General features: G+C 39.0%; 2 protein-coding genes across 4 annotated transcripts in view; both read left to right on the top strand.

The window, feature by feature from the left end:
- Nucleotides 1–704: 704 nt before the first annotated feature.
- On the top strand, nt 705–3,118 carry LOC107573396 (calcitonin gene-related peptide-like). 3 transcript variants are annotated; one of them, XM_016259832.1, is made up of 5 exons: nt 705–788; nt 1,056–1,147; nt 1,254–1,385; nt 2,677–2,855; nt 2,947–3,118. In XM_016259832.1, exons 2-4 carry the CDS (start codon nt 1,062–1,064, stop codon nt 2,834–2,836), a joined length of 378 nt encoding a protein of 125 aa, XP_016115318.1. In that variant the 5' UTR covers nt 705–788; nt 1,056–1,061; the 3' UTR covers nt 2,837–2,855; nt 2,947–3,118. The 3 variants fall into 3 exon arrangements, with proteins under 3 accessions (XP_016115318.1, XP_016115319.1, XP_016115317.1); XM_016259833.1 differs by having other exon boundaries at nt 712–783; XM_016259831.1 differs by lacking the exon at nt 705–788 and adding an exon at nt 943–956.
- Nucleotides 3,119–7,324: 4,206 nt separating this feature from the next.
- LOC107573397 (protein inscuteable homolog) overlaps nt 7,325–19,450 on the top strand; it is a 78,005-nt gene continuing 65,879 nt past the window's right edge. Inside the window, exon 1 of the mRNA XM_016259835.1 lies at nt 7,325–7,514. The gene's annotated coding sequence lies outside the window, so the exon portion shown is untranslated. The remainder of the gene's footprint in view (nt 7,515–19,450) is intronic.

Raw genomic sequence — 19,450 nt, 5'->3', positions numbered from 1 at the left:
TATTACCAAATAAAATTAGTAAATGCTTTATTAATCACTAAGTTGAATAAACACTTTAGTATTTTTCATTGATAGTTAATATTGACTAATGTCGTCAACTAATGTTAACAAAAGGAACCTTATTGTAAAGTGTAACCTAAATGTATGTAACCGATTTTAATGGTCCCTGTCACATAGGACATCTCCTGTCATGTCAGAAATCACATGACAGTGAAAACAATTGTTAACTGATTAGTTTAGCTCCTGTAAGATTCACACAAAAATCTGAAGTAAAAGCTACAACATAGTGTCATAATTCATAATGAAATTGTGATCTGGTGCTGCGCTGTGAAATAGTAGTCTTCCTCTCTTGCCAGCAGATGGCTGCGTGAGCGAGTCCTTCATGGCCACTGGATCACAGTGATGCAACAGCTTTGGATGACAGTAAAGTATTGATCTCATGGTATTCAGAGCATTTATTCAATTTAAGCAAAATGAATGACCCAAATGTAGATGCAAGTGCAGATACTGAAGAGTGTGAGTTTACTGAATGGAGCACTTAATGGCTAAAGAATGACGTCAGTCAATCTTTAGACATTATCAGTGTGCCAGAGCCATGATTGGCTGACTGGTGCCTGTCTGTCTGATGATTGGCCAATGGGAGATAATTAGACACCTACACAGATACTACACAACTCCTCATAGTGAATATATAGGGGCTTGACCATTGAAGCTGCACACAGTAGTATCAAGGCAGTCATCAGGTTCAGAGAATCAATATTTTTTATCAAGCAGCAAGACAAGGTGAGGTAAGACTTCTAAAAATGTATGTTTTGTGAGATAGAAATCTTTGTGGTTTTGGACAGGGACATCTTTCCTTCTACTAACTGGTTTAAGGAGTGAGTGAGGAATGAGGAATGAGGAGAGGACCCTAGTCGGCAGATATTCACAGCTTCTTGTAGAAGGCAATGAGTTTTGTATGTGGTGCAGCCCACCCTCACAGAATTTGAGAGTAAAATCAGATAGACGGTGAATTTCCAAATCCGTTTTAAAGCTTCACTGTATTTTTGTCTCAGGGTACCATGTTTATGTTGAAGATCTCTGCCTTCCTTGTCGCTTATGCCGCAGTTGTGTGCCAGATGTCCTGCTCAAACGCTGCCCCAGCAAGGTAAACTCTGTCATTTTTTGTCTGTGACATTTAGCTGATGGGTTCTTCAGCTGTATCTCATCAGGTGGCAAACTGTTGCTCTTCTCCGTCATTGTTTGATCTTCAGACCTGGTTCAGAGTCTCTGACAGACAGATTTGCACTCATGGACTACGAAGCACGAAGATTACTGAGTGCTATAGTCAAAAACGTAGTGCAGATGACGGCGGAGGAACTGGAGCCAACGAATGATGACAACAGGTACAACTTCAGCATTCTCTCACAGGTTCTGCTGTATTTGAGGATTTTCTTAGTGGAGGGTTTTCAGTGGAAAGAGTGTGTGTATTTTAAACTACCGACTTCTGCTTTCATTCTGCAAGAGGCAATCAAAGTAGATCCAAATGCCTGCTACTCCTAGCGGAGTTAGTAAAGTGAGGAATCCACTGAGATTTGTGACAAAGTCTCTCTGCCCGAATGAGGTGTATCTTCTTTTATTTCAGTATAATGCAGTAAAACCCTGTCTGCTTGCCGAGGGAATGTCCTAACAGCAGCAGCATGTTAATCTTCCCATTCACTGGAATGGCTGCATGTTAACCCCAAGAGTTTTGTTCGTTAGACGCACAGCATGTTCTCTCTCTTAACCTGATGCATGCAGTGAAGGGCTCTGTATGAACACTAACGGTGGTCTGGGTGGGACCCTGCATGTCTGTGATGATACGCCTGTCTGCATGTGTGTTTCTCCCGACAGCCAGGGCAGATTCCTGTCCAAGCGTTGCTCCAATCTCAGCACCTGCGTGCTGGGAAAACTCTCCCAGGAGCTGCACAAATTACAAACGTTCCCGCAGACAGACGTGGGCGCCGGTACGCCCGGCAAGAAACGCAGCCTGCTCGAGGGCAATCAGTTTACAAGCTACGAAGAAACGTTTAACGCCATCTAACCCTAACTGTGTGTTCTACGGTCCCGTTGCATGTGGATTCTGCCTGCTTGACTGATCGCACACAAACGGCTGGTTGCAATGGTCTTTTTTTTCTTTCTTTCTTTTGGCAGAGAAAGGCATGTTAAAAATCTAGATAAAATTTCTTCTGTACATAGTCAAATTCAGGAATAGTTTTCTGTGCATTTTACACATGCCTCTTGAATAACTGAATACATGTATTATAAAAATAATATCAACTGATAATAACCAAATAAAAAAAAGTATGATTTCTTTAAAGTGTTCAAGTTCAATAAAGTTGTTTTTTATATCAGGAACTCTTACTTTGTCAGATTATTAGTTACATCAATTTGAATTCATTTTATATGTATGTTATCATTGAGTGCCTCTACAAAAAAACATCCAATACATGAAGAATTCTGCAGGTAAGACGTCTGAAATGACAACTGTGAATGTGAGCAAATAATAATGGCATAAATATCACCACTATATATACGTAAACTCTTTTTATAGGACATATCTATGAATAATGCATGAACGTAATCTAATGACTGCTGTAAATGTCTAACAGAGAGAGCGTGTCTTCTGAAGTCTGGTCTCGCTCTGTGTTGAAGCAGCGTTTCGCCACAGAAGCGCGCGTGTAACACAGCCACGTGTGTCACTCACCGTCTGGCGGACTTCCTGAGCCGTTCCGGTGGGATGGGCAATAGCAACTTCGTCCCGACTAACGTGGGCTCCCAAGCATTCGGCCGTCGGAGGAGAAACTCGCGGATGTGAGCGGCTCCAGTCATGCGGGGTATGAAAATGCTTTTGAGAGTCCTTTCTGTATGTCTTGTAGGCATGAGTCCCTGATTGGTTTTTTATTATATATTTTTTTTCTGTTTCAGCTGTGAACTCGGGGCCAATTCATTTTCAATCGGAGAGAACAGAACAAGTACAGCTACAGAAATCGTCTCACTTTCCAAGCTGCAATAGCGGTATTGATCTCTCTCAAGGCGGAATTTTAAAAATGCACTTAAGCACCTGTGTTATATTATTCCTTATGTATTGACAGTGTCTAAAATTCAAAGAAATCTAGATTTTTATACAAAATAAATCAGATTCATAAAGATATTGAGTGTTTATTCTCCATCTCTGTGAGGACAGAATAAATCCAGCCTGATCAAGACTTGAGGACGGCTGTGTATACGTGCCTACTTGCTTGTGTAGGTTGTGATACTAAATGGGAAATACTATAGATATGAACTTTGTGATTGTTACGAACTTCTGAGAAGATTAAATGTATTGTGGATCCATCTGAGTGAAGGCATTAGGGTTTGCATTTCGGAAGCCGTAGAAAAGGCTGCTTTGGGAGAGCATCTGTTCTGTTCTCACTCAGATTTCTAAACAAACAGGTGAGACCTGCTGAACTGCCCACATACAAAGAACCCCACAGGACTTACAAACATGACTTCATTCAGCATCCTCTCTCTAATTGAATCGCATGGTATCGTTCGGTCTGTAATAAACCTGTAGCAGGTGAAGATAAGGGCCATTAGCATCAGGAAATGACAAAACAAAGTAAAACTATTGAGTGAACACCAAAATGGCTTGGACTTGATATAATCCTGTTATAATAGAGCTTGTTACAGCTTTGCTGACATTGTGGTTTTAAAAAGCATTAGCTGAACCATCAAATAGCTACCTTTGATCATTCATCAAGTCCTTTCAGTTTAGACCTTTCCTGATCTGTCCAGTTCCTTCAAACTTGAGAAAGTGTTGTACCATCATCGTCCAACAGATGGCAGAATGAGTCTCAGTTTAAAAATAAATTTTACTTTAAAACGAATGGTTTTGATGGTTATTTAAAAACAGATACGAAGTTGCTGATATTATGCAGCCAATTGAAGCAAACCCAAGAAACCCTTAGTGATAGAAGTATTACTAAAGGTGTTCCCAACTTCAGGGGTTTGTTTCAACTGCTCTTCTATGGCGCGGTTCTCTCTTCAAATTGTGTCTGTGGGATTTTTCATCAACAAGTGAAAACACAGGAGCTGAGGATCATTCATGTCTGCAATACAAACACTGGAGGATGATGCACAAGTTTAATATTTTAACATATCCTCTTTAGAACTGTTTTTCAAAAGCATAAATAAAATACTCTTGTCATTTGTCCATGTTTCCAGTGTTTCTTTTTTGTGTTATACTAAATCAGAATGACAAAAATAATCCTTCAGATTTCTGATGACTTTTTCTGATGATTTGAAAAGTACATCAACGTATAACAAACACCAGTTCAACTTAAAACACTTTGCTAGAGAGTCATTTGTAATTCCTAAACCGCAGAACATATACAGCATCTGTAATCAGAGCTGTGTAGATTACTTACAAATTGTAGTCCATTACTGATTCCAAATTACAGGACAAAAATTGTAGTTAGTAATGTAACATTACATATTTTAGGTAATATAACAAAACTACTTTTTGATTACTTTTGACCTAACTTGTTTATCACATTGACTTAAACAGGATAACCTTGTACCATATTGATTTAGAAAATACAAAGAGGAAAAAAAAAATTCCATTTATTGTTAGGTAATAACGTTGTTGGGGAACCCTAATATTAACAACATGAAATGCATTAAACATGCAGTTTCCCAAACACATGAGTTTAATGAAAAGCTAATAATTCATTTATAAAAATGTAAAATTCAAAAAAATCATTTTAAAACAAATAAACAATTAATGTGTCCATGATGCAATGTTAAAACAGTTCTTAAACCTGAAATTAATTCTGTAAATTCAGTAGTTAAATGCTATGTAGCCACCTGACCAATGACTGGTCGTTTATGAATGTCCACAAAACTGGAAGACTTTCTGAGTGTATATAAACGGTAGGCTATGCTAGAAAGGAATATTTGAAGGAATTAAGGATTAGATGAATTACGAATAATTATGAATAATTTATTGTTATTGTGTGAATAATATGTAATCATGTAATCAATAAAAACGTAACTGATTACGAGTATTTTAACATTTAATTTAATATAATTACAAGTACTTCATTTTTGGAATCTGATTACATAATCCAGATTACATGTAATCAAACTGTTTTTCAAAAGCATAAATAAAATACTCTTGTCATTTGTCCATGTTTCCAGTGTTTCTTTTTTGTGTTATACTAAATCAGAATGACAAAAATAATCCTTCAGATTTCTGATGACTTTTTCTGATGATTTGAAAAGTACATCAACGTATAACAAACACCAGTTCAACTTAAAACACTTTGCTAGAGAGTCATTTGTAATTCCTAAACCGCAGAACATATACAGCATCTGTAATCAGAGCTGTGTAGATTACTTACTAATTGTAGTCCATTACTGATTCCAAATTACAGGACAAAAATTGTAGTTAGTAATGTAACATTACATATTTTAGGTAATATAACAAAACTACTTTTTGATTACTTTTGACCTAACTTGTTTATCACATTGACTTAAACAGGATAACCTTGTACCATATTGATTTAGAAAATACAAAGAGGAAAAAAAAAATTCCATTTATTGTTAGGTAATAACGTTGTTGGGGAACCCTAATATTAACAACATGAAATGCATTAAACATGCAGTTTCCCAAACACATGAGTTTAATGAAAAGCTAATAATTCATTTATAAAAATGTAAAATTAAAAAAAATCATTTTAAAACAAATAAACAATTAATGTGTCCATGATGCAATGTTAAAACAGTTCTTAAACCTGAAATTAATTCTGTAAATTCAGTAGTTAAATGCTATGTAGCCACATGACCAATGACTGGTCGTTTATGAATGTCCACAAAACTGGAAGACTTTCTGAGTGTATATAAACGGTAGGCTATGCTAGAAAGGAATATTTGAAGGAATTAAGGATTAGATGAATTACGAATAATTATGAATAATTTATTGTTATTGTGTGAATAATATGTAATCATGTAATCAATAAAAACGTAACTGATTACGAGTATTTTAACATTTAATTTAATATAATTACAAGTACTTCATTTTTGGAATCTGATTACATAATCTAGATTACATGTAATCAGTTACTACAAGCTCTGTCTGTAATTATGCATTGAGGTACTTAATCAGTTTGTTCATTTGAAATAAAAATGTGAAAAAAGGAATGGTTTTCCTGCGTTCCTACTGTTGCAGAAGAAAAACAAAGAGGAAAGATATGTACTTCTGGTGTGCTTGTGGTTAATGGCAATTTACTGGAAGTTGGTGTACTTTGAGCACATTATATAACCCAAAATTATAGCCATTATTTCAAAGAAATTTATTTTTCACTAGTTGTTTTTACGGTCTCCATGCAATCCATTTGGATGAACTCACTTGCGGAGGCTTTTGCGGTATCCACATGGAAAGTTTGCATGGAAGATCGTGGCAGGCTTGAAATCAAGGATTGTTTTTTTTCTTCTGTTCTTCTCTTTTTTGCGGGGTTTTGTAACATTCTCAGTGATCTTCCTAGCGAGCCACTGAAGAGAGCACTCTTAATAGTGAACAGCTGTTTGTTTGTCACTGAAGTTGAAAATAAATCGTAACAGTGTGAGCAAGGATCTCCTTCTTTATAAACACCCAGAGAGTCACTCATCTTTTTCAGTAAGCCATAAAAGTGCAAAGGGTCATATTTCTACTCTTTTTGTTGTTGTTATATGTTTCAGCATCAAGGTCTGCATGAACATCTAAATGTGCTTTTGAACTGATGAGTTCCAGTGAAATGGACTATGCGTTCCTCAGCATGTGCTGTCTTTTGTTTTCATAGGACTTTTTTTTCATGGCTGATTTTTCCACAGAGTAGCTGAGGCGAAATCAGATACCCTGAAAGTTTAATGGTAAAAGTCTAGGAATAACTGAGCCCAGACAGCTCCTCCCAAAATCTCCCCTCTTCTGAGATTTTTCAAAAAACAGTCGTCTTGTCACATAAAAAAACAAAAAAACAAAAAGTTTTCCTTCCCATCTCAGCGGCAGCTCTGCCTCCTGGCTCTCCTCACTGTTTTCCCCGGCGTCTGTTACCTCTCTCGTCCCTCCCCTATTCCACATCTGGATTCCAGGCCCACATTTATTTATGTGACTCCAGTTGTTTTTAAGGGAGTTTAAAGTTCTTAACCATGTACTGTTGGCAGCTGGGCTGGATCCGATGAAGTCTACAATTACACTTTACCATAGCCGGTCACTCCACAATTACATGTTTGACCACAGAATGTCTTGAAAAGCACAACCCTGCCGCTCATATGGCAGACAGAAATAGACTGGTTTCGTGTCTGGTTGGACTTTTGCCCAGCAGAAACTATGCTGCTTGACTGACGAAGAGATGTGGGCTCAGCTCATTTCAGTCCCAGATCCGCAGTGAACATCGCACAGTGGAGACTCTCAAGACCAAATGTGCTGCCTTACTGACTGGAACGCGCAAACTTTGAGAAACTGACAAAGTGCCCTGGTAAGTGTTGCTTCTTTTTTCATGCGCTTAGTTTATAGAGGTTTTTCTTCTCGAATGCCGTGACCCCCTGAACCCAATGTGTGTGGGACAGTTTATGGAGCAGCATCATCAGCGTAAATCATCCAGTCTGATATTTGACCAGTGTGGCAGATCTGTTTTCCTGTGCAATATTTCAAATGTCTCATGTCTGGTGATGGGAGCTTTAAACCTAGATTCATTAATATAGTACCCTGTCCACTTGTCTTGAATTCATTAGTCACACCATTATTGTGCTCTACAGGTGCATTTAAAAATGTTGAGCTCTCAAATTCTGGCTGTTGCTGTCGAGCTGATGGGCATTTATGGAAGCATCACACATGTGGAGATTCTCTCGCTTATCACAGAACTCGAAGAGCAGAACCGTTTAATGAGCATCTAGAGATGAGCGAGGAGACTCGAGTGTCTCCACTGACTCAAACAAATGCATCCGTAGATTTAAATGGCTCAGGGATACTGTTACTCCCCTCGATCCACACAGAAAGACTCTTTGTTTTATGAGAGTTAGGCCTCAAGTCAAACTCAGCCATGCAGGCTTGTAGTCAGCATTTTTCTCCAAACCCAAAGTGGAGGTTTACAGCCTGCAAAACGTCTTCATAAGCAGTTTTAAAGTAGCTGGTCTGTATATTGTGGGTGGAGGAGGAGTGCTAAGAGTTCATCATCAGTTTCATGCAGGATAGCCTAGTCTACGTTTATATCTGCAAATGCCGTTTGAGCTTTTGTTTTGTGCTGTATCCGAAATTCAGTCTGGCCTTCCATCAGTCTGGAGGTCAGAGAATTACTGAATCAAAAGCAAAATACTGATCCAGCATTAGCAACTAAACTAGGATTAGCAACTAAATTGTTACGTTAACTCAGCTTTTAAGATCAAAAGTAACACTTTATTTTGATGGTCCCTTTTGAACATTCTGTTGACAATAACATTGCACCTACATATCTACTAACTCTCATCAGAGTATTAGTAGACTGCTTTCTTAATATCTGCTAACTCTTTATTGTCATGGTCTCCCAATAGACATTCTACTCACTATAAGTAACTTTGCAAGTACATGTCAAATTATTCTAACCCTAACCCTACCAGTCTACTAATACTCTACTAATACTCTAATGAGAGTTAGTAAACATGTAGGTGCAATGTTACTTATAGTCAACAGAATGTGTTAAAGGGACCATCAAAATAAAGTAGTTAGTAACAATAACGGCTCTGTACCAGAGGTTATGTACCAGGGTAAATTTACTTCAGGTAAACATCGCTCAGCTTCAGAGGTATTTGATGCATATGTGCACTTTTGATGAGGCTCCAGCTGACTTGACACCACAGATTACACATGATATTGTAATTATAAAACATTATACAATTCCTTTTTTCAGCAGGACATTTTCTGTATTATATATTCTCCAGGTGTCATACTGCAGAAGAGGAAAACTGACCATGCATGTTTTACAAAACAGCAAACTTTCTGTAGGTTAGCTAAATGGCAGCATCACTTCTTTAGGCTATTGCTAGCATGAATGCCAGAAAGTTCACATCAGTGATATAAAACGAAACAAACATAAAATCACAAAGTTTGTTACATTAATTTATAATATTATCTACATTATTGATAATATAACATTTGTTACTTGTTGCTTCTCTCTGATCACCTTGTGTGGGTCGAAATCAGTCCTTTTTATTTATTTATGTGGCCAGACAGTCTCCAGCTGCTGAACTAACCGCAGAGTAAAGCTGAAGGCTTAAGTGTAGGTGTGTCTGCCTCCACAGCTTTACCTTCTTTAAAATCACTGTTAAATTTATTTTAACTAGAAAATACAAAACACCTGAATGAATTGTCCCTTGTGAAAAAAGGAGTACACTTTAGCATGCTTTTAAAAAGAGTGCTTATTAAAGAAATAGGCTACTTTAAAGGTGCTATATATGATTTTTACAAATATATAGAATCAGCAAACAGCAGTTTGCCGTGTAAAGATATAGATTATTAATGACATCCTAGCAGACATACAGTGTTGTCAGGACCCCTCTGCGTGGCTGTAATCCCAGTTTTTCTGTTGAGTTTTCGGGGGCACGTGTTTGTTTTTGTCTGAGATGCGGTGCTCCTGTGCGACATCTAGAGGTTGAAAAATCTCATATAGCGCCTTTAAAGAATGTGCTTCAGTGTAAATTGAAAGTAATGTTTTTGAACACTGAATGGCATTTTATTTGCAATTAAATGGAAATGCATTATAGTTTAAATTTATATTAAACACAGTTGGTTGAACTACTGTATATAATTTATAATTACTTCTATTGTCTTTTAAATATTGGTAAAGTGTATTATCGAATGTACTGACAAGCACTTATGATAACTAAAACGTACTTGAATGTCTTTTCTATCGAAACTTTTATATAATGTGTTTAAATTGATTTATAATTACACTACAGTTCAAATCAAGAATGCATACATGTGCTTTAGCATTTTAGTCAACACATCAAAATAAGTACTTCTTTAAAGCACGACAAACGGTTATTTAAAGAAAAGTTCACCCAAAAAACAAACCAAAAAAAAATTGCTGAAAAGGTACTCACCCTCAGGCCATCCAAAATGTAGATGAGTTTGTTTTTGGGTGTGTGCATTTAGTGAATTAGGCAGACCCCTTGATTTAAAATGTACTTTAAAGAAGAAACTTATAATTTGACATACAAAAGAGTACAAAACTAAATCATGAAAGGTGAGAAGAATTGTGGACCAGAGATAAGAACTACTGACCTGTGGAGAAACACTGCTTTTGCTAACATTGACATTTGCCCATTCTAGCTCCTTTCTTTTTCTATGGATTGAGTGGAAAACCCGAATCAACACTCAATAGTGTGTCTAAAACAGGAAAGTACAGCTGTTGGGCCTATTTCTGTTTTATACTCTGTGTGCTGGTTGTTTGCTATTCTCTTTGTCTCCGGGAGCTTGTGACAACACACCAGTCAAAGGCAGCGTGAGTTTGCGTTCACCCTTATTGCAGGAATGTCAAGTGACTGACAGAATGTTTCAGTTTCCTTCTGTGTTTCCTCCCACTTTTCATCGGTTCTCATACTGATAATTGAGGCCTGTGTGCATTGCAATATATATAATATTTTCATACTTAAGTTTTGTTTAGTTTTTTTCAAAAAATTGTATGCTTCCGTACAAATTCAAACGAACTCGCCACTTGATGATATAGTTACATTTTCTCATGAGATTGGGTTGGACTAACATAATAACACACATGTAAAGTACTTGATTATAATTTTAAATGTTGTTTGTTATTTGATATTACATTTAAAGTAGGGCTGTCAGTCGATTAACATTTTTGATCTAATTAATTACAGGGTGCTGCGATTAATTAATCGAATTAATCGCAAACTAAAAATAAAATACCCCCCAAAGATAATTTAAATCTATTATTGTGTTAAATGTTTAGGCTACAATGACCTAACATAAAGTATTGAACATAAAAGAAGATCATTTGAGAAACATCTCAGTATTTTTTGTTCATGCAATGAAAGTCACTAGTGACCCAAACAGCTTAGTTAAACAGTATTCAAAATACCTTCTTTTATGTTGCGCAAAAGAAAGTAACATGAGGGTGAGTAGCTAAATGATGATAGAATTTATTTATTTTTTGTTGAACTATCCCTTTAATCCCTTTAATTATACCTTTTTTTAATAAATGAAATGATACTCTAAAGAAGAAACTAAAACTACCAGCAGGTGGCGGTAAATGTCTTTGAGTTGATTCGTTCAAACAGCTGATTCACTCAGGAATTCAGTAAATGGCTCGCTCTATGGACTACTGAATCATTGGTTCACACAATTGGTTCAAAACTCGGATTCATTTAGAAACTAAACATCGCTGTGTTGCTCAGAGACGCACAACAATTCTGCTGTGGCTTTTAGGTAATATTTTCTTTGGCAAAATTGAACAAAAACTCACAAAATTGTGTTTAAAACATAGCACAATATTAACTTCTTATTTACTGAACTGTTGTATAAAATGACATTTGCACTTGTTCTTCGTGACAAAAACAGCACTCGTGTGATATTGCTCTCGCTGCTCGTGTAATAGTCTATGGCTTATCCTATGGTATAAATATGAGACAGAAACTCATACAGAGGCATTTTTTTGCACTAACATCTTGAATTTTAGGGCATACAGTGGGTACGGAAAGTATTCAGACCCCCTTAAATTTTTCACTCTTTGTTATATTGCAGCCATTTGCTAAAATCATTTAAGTTAATTTTTTTTCCTCATTAATGTACACACAGCACCCCATATTGACAGAAAAACACAGAATTGTTGACATTTTTGCAGATTTATTAAAAAAGAAAAACTGAAATAACACAAAAAAATTTACTTAAATGATTTTAGCAAATGGCTGCAATATAACAAAGAGTGAAAAATTTAAGGGGGTCTGAATACTTTCCGTACCCACTGTAACTGCATTTATGGAGTTGTTGCCTGCATCATATTTGTCAACAGTCCACTGTATGAAATGTAAGATGACATACAGGTCTGGGGGCGGGGCCAGTGTGTTAACTGTGTTAAAATATTTTAATCGTGTTATTTTTTCAAAGCTAATTAATTAAGTTAACGCGTTAAACTGACAGGCCTTATTTAAAGTTAATGTATTTTAAATGTACTCATGATTACATATGGGGTGCTGTGTGTACATTAATGAGGAAAAAAAATTAACTTAAATGATTTTAGCAAATGGCTGCAATATAACAAAGAGTGAAAAATTTAAGGGGGTCTGAATACTTTCCGTACCCACTGTAACTGCATTTATGGAGTTGTTGCCTGCATCATATTTGTCAACAGTCCACTGTATGAAATGTAAGATGACATACAGGTCTGGGGGCGGGGCCAGTGTGTTAACTGTGTTAAAATATTTTAATCGTGTTATTTTTTCAAAGCTAATTAAGTTAACGCGTTAAACCGACAGGCCTTATTTAAAGTTAATGTATTTTAAATGTACTCATGATTACAAATGTGTTAAGTAGGGGTTAATTAAGGGTGATTGGGACATAAGGTCAAATGGGACAGTATAACTAACTATACAGAATATATTTTCTCACCTAATGAGTGAAAATAAAACCTTTTTTGCTGAGTCCTAGGTGTCCTAGGATGCCCTCATTGGTGTGACATCATGTAGGTGGGCGGGTCATGCATCAAACAGGAAGTTGACCATGAAATGCATGAACTGAGGAAAATGACATAAGCTTTTTCTAGTTTTCATAATAAGTTCCTAAAATTCTCATAGCTACTATATTATACAAACTTTTGATGGAAACATAATTATACTGCACTACTTCTACAAAATCACTGAAAAAGTGTTAATATAATGTTTCTATTTTCCAAATTAGTTTTTTTTATTATATTTTATTACGTGTTTGAACACATAACATTCAGTTTGCATTTAAGTATATTATTTTTATAGTATATTATTTTCTTTTTAAAAGTATGCTAAATTGTGCTTCTTTTTCACAAGGGCACTGATGCTGTGGTGCTCCATCTTTGTGATCATTTTTGCCAGTATTGTCCTCTGGTCTTTTGCTCCTCCAACAGTAAAATAATCTTAAATTTTTTTTAAATCATGTTTTTTTATTATACATATTGCTACAGTTGATTTTACGCAAAACATACTACCAGTTATGCATTATATGATAAGATAGATTTGCTACATTAATATTGTAATTTCCCATTTCAGAGTTAATATTTATAAAATGCTATGTGTCATAAAATATCAAAACTGAAAACACACAGACACACACACACACACACATGCTGTTCTCACCTCTAGTTGAAGAGACCATTTGTGTTGGGATATTACACTGCTAGAATGCATGTAACCCTGTATGAAGGACGTCCCAAAGGGAGTCTTCAGATCTGCTGCAGTTCTTCTCTGCACTAATCAGTCCATTTCAAGGAGTCTGTAATTGTGACCTTTGGCTTTACACACATCCTCAAACAAGAGAGTCTTTTGTCACAGAGTAACAGGCATAGGCACGTTATGAAATATCAACTCAAGCCATTTAAGATAAACAAAGAGATCTAAAGATGTCAAAATTGGAAAATAAATAAATAAACAGGACATACAGAAAATACATAAATATCCTCAATAATATAGATACATTAAGAAATAGTATAGTACTAGTTACTATAATACAGCTACAGTAATCCAAAGCACCAAAAACTACACATTTCATAAATGCATAATTTCACATAAAAATAAATAAATTACAGTTTAACATTTTCAGAACTGCCTGATCTTTGCATTTTTTCACATGTCTTCAGTGAACCCACTCACATGCAAAACAAACTCTGTGGGGGAAAAAACTACTTCTATAATCTGGACTTAAAGTGCATTTTCTCAGAAGATTCTGCCAGTCTGGCTCCTTTATGGGGTTTTGAGGCCCACATCCACAAGATCCACAACTCTAAACTGACCACATGTTACAGATCTCCTTTCGGGATGAGCAGCCATTCACTGGCATAGTACTTTAAGTGATTGATTGGTTAATGTATAGTTAGAAATGAACATTATGATGAAATGGTATTATGCATAGCGTTTGTGTGACTTTGGTATGAAAGATTTAGCTTTTTCTTTCCCAGACACACATATCAATTGAAAGTGGTAGCAGTGATGATTACAGAGCACATGGACAGCATTTGCATTTGAGAGTCTAGTTGCATTTCATTCATTATTAAGAGGCTCAAGGTGTTTAGCTGCGTGCATCCCATCTGTTGGAAGTCTCACCGTTTCATAGGACATGAATGTCTCCGTAACTTTGCAAAGATGTTCCCTGAGTTCAGGAAGACATTAGCTGTGACCCTCTATTCAGCACTTTACAGAAATCATCTGCCAGCATCTGTGCCTTTGAATGATAGCAGCTTTTAAATCGGTTTATAAAAAGGTAAGGTGCACTTTTTTTGTCTGTCTATATGTGTTCTTTTATGCGTCCCTCTGTGCATCTATGAGAAGATAAGGAGCACCTTTGACACTGGCAATGGCAAAGGATTATTGTACAGACAGTAGTGTGGTTTATTAGACAGAAGATGTCATGTAGATGACAGGTAAAGTCATGTATTAAGGGCTAATATTATTTTAGTTTTGTCTTCTCAAACTCAAGGGTCTCTTTAAACAGTAACCTGACCTCATTGAGTAATCTAACCCAACTCGGATCTCTCTTCAGTGAGAGATGGCATTATGACATCCACTGACATTATGTTGTTAAATACTTTCATGGAAGATACTCTTTACCTTGACTAAACCTACTTTTGTCATATCTAATGTTGTGGCGTGGCCAGTCGCTGGTGATATCAGATGGACTTTCATGCAGTGTCTGTGGTCATAATGAATATTCTTGTGTACCCCTGTCCTGCATTTTTTTTAGTTTTTACAATATTTTGCACATTACAGAATTTTTTTTTTTTTTTTTTAACTATAACAGTCATGCCAATATGATCTAACAGCTGGCCCACTATGATGTCCATTCCTCATGTCTTACATCCTCTGGTATTAGCAGAGGTGGACAAAGTACACAATTCTATTACTTGAGTGAAAGTACAGATACTGCTGGTCAAATATTACTCCATTACAAGTGACAGATTTTTACTTAAGTAAAAGTACAGAAGTACTTGCTTTTAAAAGTACTGAAGTACCAAAAGTAAATTTCCTTTTTTATGTCAATGCACTGTTTTATTATTGTTGTAAGTAATACTTTGAAATACCTATGAAATAACTTACAATACTGAATACACTGACTAGCTTGTAGTATCTTTGGAATAAAGAGCTTTTAGAATGTTAAATGCTGCTAAATGGAGCTCCAAGGAGCGGAGGACCCAATGAGAGGAGACCTCAAATACTCAATTGGGAGTGGCATGCTCAAAGGTAACCCTCTAAGGTGAGGGGAGCACTGCTAAACTCACCAACAAAGAGAGCAGCCTAACAGGGAGGCCGAAAGAGGCCTAACAACCTGAGGCTGCTGCTCAATGGTTCCAAAAACGTAGGACCTGCTTTTCCATGAGGGGAGGCCTCAAACGCTCAATTGGGAGTGGCATGCTCAAAGGTATGATGAAACATCAGAAAGCGCATACTGCTCAGAAAATCAAAACGACTTGATAATTGAGACTATTTAGGATTTTGGGGGATTAAAAAAAGGAGTGAATGGATTTTTATCATTGTAGGGTGGTTGTGTCCACACACTGTTAAGATACATTTATATGCAAACACCATGTAAAAGTGAATTTTGCATCCAGTGTCTACTTTAAAATTTAAATATAATCTTAATTCAAGCGTTTTTACATGTTTAAAAATGATAAACAGTTGAAAACATTAGAAATTTAGAAAAGTAATCAAAAAGTAATCAAATGTAATCAGTTACATTACTTTAATAAAGTAATTGAAAAGTTACACTACTTATTACATTTTAAGTATGGTAACTTGTAATCTGTAACCTATTACATTTCCAAAGTAACCTTCCCAACACTGTATACAACTAGCAACAGTAAAAGACATGGATCATAATCACCCACCATGGCTCCCGCGCCTGTCTCTCAGCTGAACACAATCTCATGCTCTCTATCTCAATAGAGAGCATGGGTCCCGTTTAACCAGACTCAAAGAGAACCTGAGAAACAACGGGACCCATTAACCAATTCATGCATGAAGAGCTACTGCTCCTCGGAGCCGAATCACTCAGGAAGTGTTTCCGCAGAAACACATCTCACTCATACCTCAGGGAACGCAGCGTACTCAAGCCCACTCCACAAAATGGCCGATTCACCGGTTTGACCATAAGGGCAGTGTGACAGGGAGGTCCCGCAGGCCCGACCGTCTATACAGCTGAGTGGAAAAAGAGTATTAGGCCCCTCAACGCCTCGGCGAGAGGAGCCTTTACATGCATGATGGTTTAGAGGATGACTCAAATCTCAGGAGACCCCTCGGGGCGAGACATGCCCCGTGCATCCTGGCCGGGGCAGCTTCTTGAAGCAAACACCCAGCTAGAACATCAGGGAGCACATCACAAAGCATTATTCTCCAAAAATGCTTACCCAAATGGAGGAACCGTGGGTTCTGATGAAACTTCACTGAACAAAATTATAAACGCAACACTTTGAGTGGACTAACATTCCACAGGCCACAATCAACAAACCTGATCAACTCTATGCAAAGGAGATGTGTTGCACTGCGTAAGGTGTTGCATCTACAGTAAAACTGCACATTTTAGAGTGGCCTTTTATTGTGGCCAGCCTAAGGCACACCTGTGCAATAATCATGCTGTCTAATCAGCATCTTGATATGCCACACCTGTGAGGTGGATGGATTATCTCGGCAAAGGAGAAGTGCTCACTAACAGATTTAGACATATTTCTGAAAAATATTTGAGAGAAATAGGCCTTTTGTGTACATAGAAAAAGTCTTAGATCTTTGAGTTCAGCTCATGAAAAATGGGGGCAAAAACAAAAGTGTTGCGTTTATAATTTTGTTCAGTGTAGTTAGTGAATTCACATAAACTAGCAATAGATACATGAAATGGATCGTACTCACCAACCACGGCTCCCCCGCATGACTCAAGCTCACGGGGCATTATCTGAAGGCAAAGCCCGCGGAGCCCTTCTGCTTAGTGGCACGGAGAGCAAGATCTGTGGTGCGACGAAACTCAGCCACCTCATCATAACAATACACTTCTCCCCCTCAGTAGTATTGTGAATGCATCACGGTGAGCACAAGCCATCTCCTTGTGAGATGAGCGCATTCAATTCATGCTTATCCCTCACAAGAAACAAGCAATGAATACAGAGCGCATCCAACTCCCTCGAGAGCTGAACGCGCTTGCTCTTCACCACACACACAGACAGGAGTCGTGTGAAACTACGGGTATCAGAGCAAAGCCTCTGGCGAGAGAACATGCACTCCTAGTTGTGCTTAACATAAACAAACGGTCAGTGAAGACGAAGAAGAGGATGACGTGTTCTGCCGGCACCCTTTTATACTGTGGTCACGCTGGTAGTGACCTCATAGGCTGTCGCCAGCCAATATCATTGTCGTGTTTAGATGTATGCTTCAGACACCGGTCATGCCGAAGGCGTTCCCCATAGAGGACGCAGTATCTCGATTCCCTCGGAAGGGAACCATAGTATACCACCTGTCACGCCACTGGACTCATTCTGTGTGTTTTTCCCTCTCCATGTGCCTGCCTGGACCTAGTTTTCCCTTGTTAATTGTTTATTGAGTTCCAAGTGTGTGTCTCATGATTTCCTTGATTAGTCCCATTACTTAAGCCCTGTGTTTTGCTAAGTTCTTGGTCTGGTATTGAATGTTCATCTTTCCCCTGCTACATGTGTGTTCCAGTTCCGTTGGATGTTCATTAAAGTCTGTTCATTTGAAGTTTTCTCCTTGTCTCCTCGTTCCTCGCTCCGTGCTCCTCACAGTAGCGCTTCGTGACAGAATATCAGACCATAAACAGTTACCTCCATGTGTTCCCTCCGTTTTTGTTTCCGTTTTTTCCTCAGTGTGTTTTGTTTCCATAGTTTTTCCATTATGGATCCCCTTGCCCGCCCTGAATACCTCCTCCTCCTGCTGGAGCAAGGGGAAAAATTGCTCAAGCGCTCTGCACTTTCTATGATGCCAGCTTGAACACCGCGTGCAGAGCGCTGTCGTCCGAGGATGGTCCTCGAGCAGGTTTCTCTGCCTTCGTGGAGTGGATTCTGGCGAGAAATAGATCGCCATTCACCATCTGCCCTGTGAATGATCTCGCTGGATCCACTCCTGACCCAGAACCCAGCCCACATGCAGAGCGCATGCCCGAGCCCACCGCTGACGGAGAGCCCGAGCTCGATGCGGCCGAGGAGCCATTGCCGTATGGAGCGACAGAGCAACGGATCGCCGCGGAGCTGCAAGTGATGTCAGTCAAGGTGCGAGAGCCAGCAACAGAGCCCACCACGAGGGAGAATGCCACGCGCTGGATCCACTCCTGACCCAGAACCCAGCCCACCGCGGTGCAGAGCGCATGCCCGAGCCCACTGCTGACGGAGAGCCCGAGCTCGCTGCGGCCGAAGAGCCGTTGCCGTATGGAGCGACAGAGCAATGGATCGCCGCAGAGCTGCAAGTGATGTCAGTCAAGGTGCGAGAGCCAGGAACAGAGCCCACCACGAGGGAGAATGCCACGCACAGAGAGAGCGCTGAGTGGAGCTCCACCCCTGCACCGTGGCTGAGGGTGAGCTGATTATACATCTGGTACTGCTGGACTTCGAGGAGGACCTTATAGACTGGGAAACAGAGCTGGAAGCCGCCTTGCCCGCTCTCCGCTCTCCTCTCTCCTTCGTCCCCACTGGTCCCGTCCAGCCCCGAGTGGGCTCCAGTCCCTAAGTTTAGCCCAGTGAGGGCTCTAGTCCCTGAGTTTAGCCCAGAGAGAGTTCCAGTCCCAGAGTTTAGCCCCGAGAAAGTTCCTGTTCTCATGTCTAACCCAGAGAAAGTTCCTGTTTCCATGTCCAGCCCAGAGAAGGCTCCTGTTCCCACGTCCAGCCCTGAGAGGGCTCCTGGTCCCAAGTTAAGTCCGGATTCTCACAAATATCCTCCCACCCACCCACTCCTGCCTCCTCCGCCGCTGTCATCTGGCAGCCCCTCTGCTTGCCCTCAGCCCACCATCAGCACGGTGCGAGCTCCACGAGACTGCTATACTCCAGCGTCGCTGGGGCTGGAGTTTCCCTTGACTCCGCCTCCAGCCTCTAAACCCTGGACTCCGCCTCGGCCCGTGGACCCTTTGGCTCCACCAGGCTCCTAGCTCCCTTCTGTCCGCCGTGGCCCGGCAGTTCCGCTGGGCTCCCTTGTATCTCCGGCTCCGGCTCCGCCTTGGTCTGGCGTCAACCATCCTGCGCCTCGGGACTCC

The sequence above is a fragment of the Sinocyclocheilus grahami genome, unplaced genomic scaffold (assembly GCF_001515645.1).
Source record: "Sinocyclocheilus grahami isolate Dianchi unplaced genomic scaffold, SAMN03320097.WGS_v1.1 scaffold1931.1, whole genome shotgun sequence".
NCBI classification, from domain to species: Eukaryota; Metazoa; Chordata; class Actinopteri; order Cypriniformes; family Cyprinidae; genus Sinocyclocheilus; species Sinocyclocheilus grahami.
The sequence above is the reverse complement of the archived record's forward strand: the minus strand, read 5'-3'. Positions and strand labels throughout refer to the sequence as shown.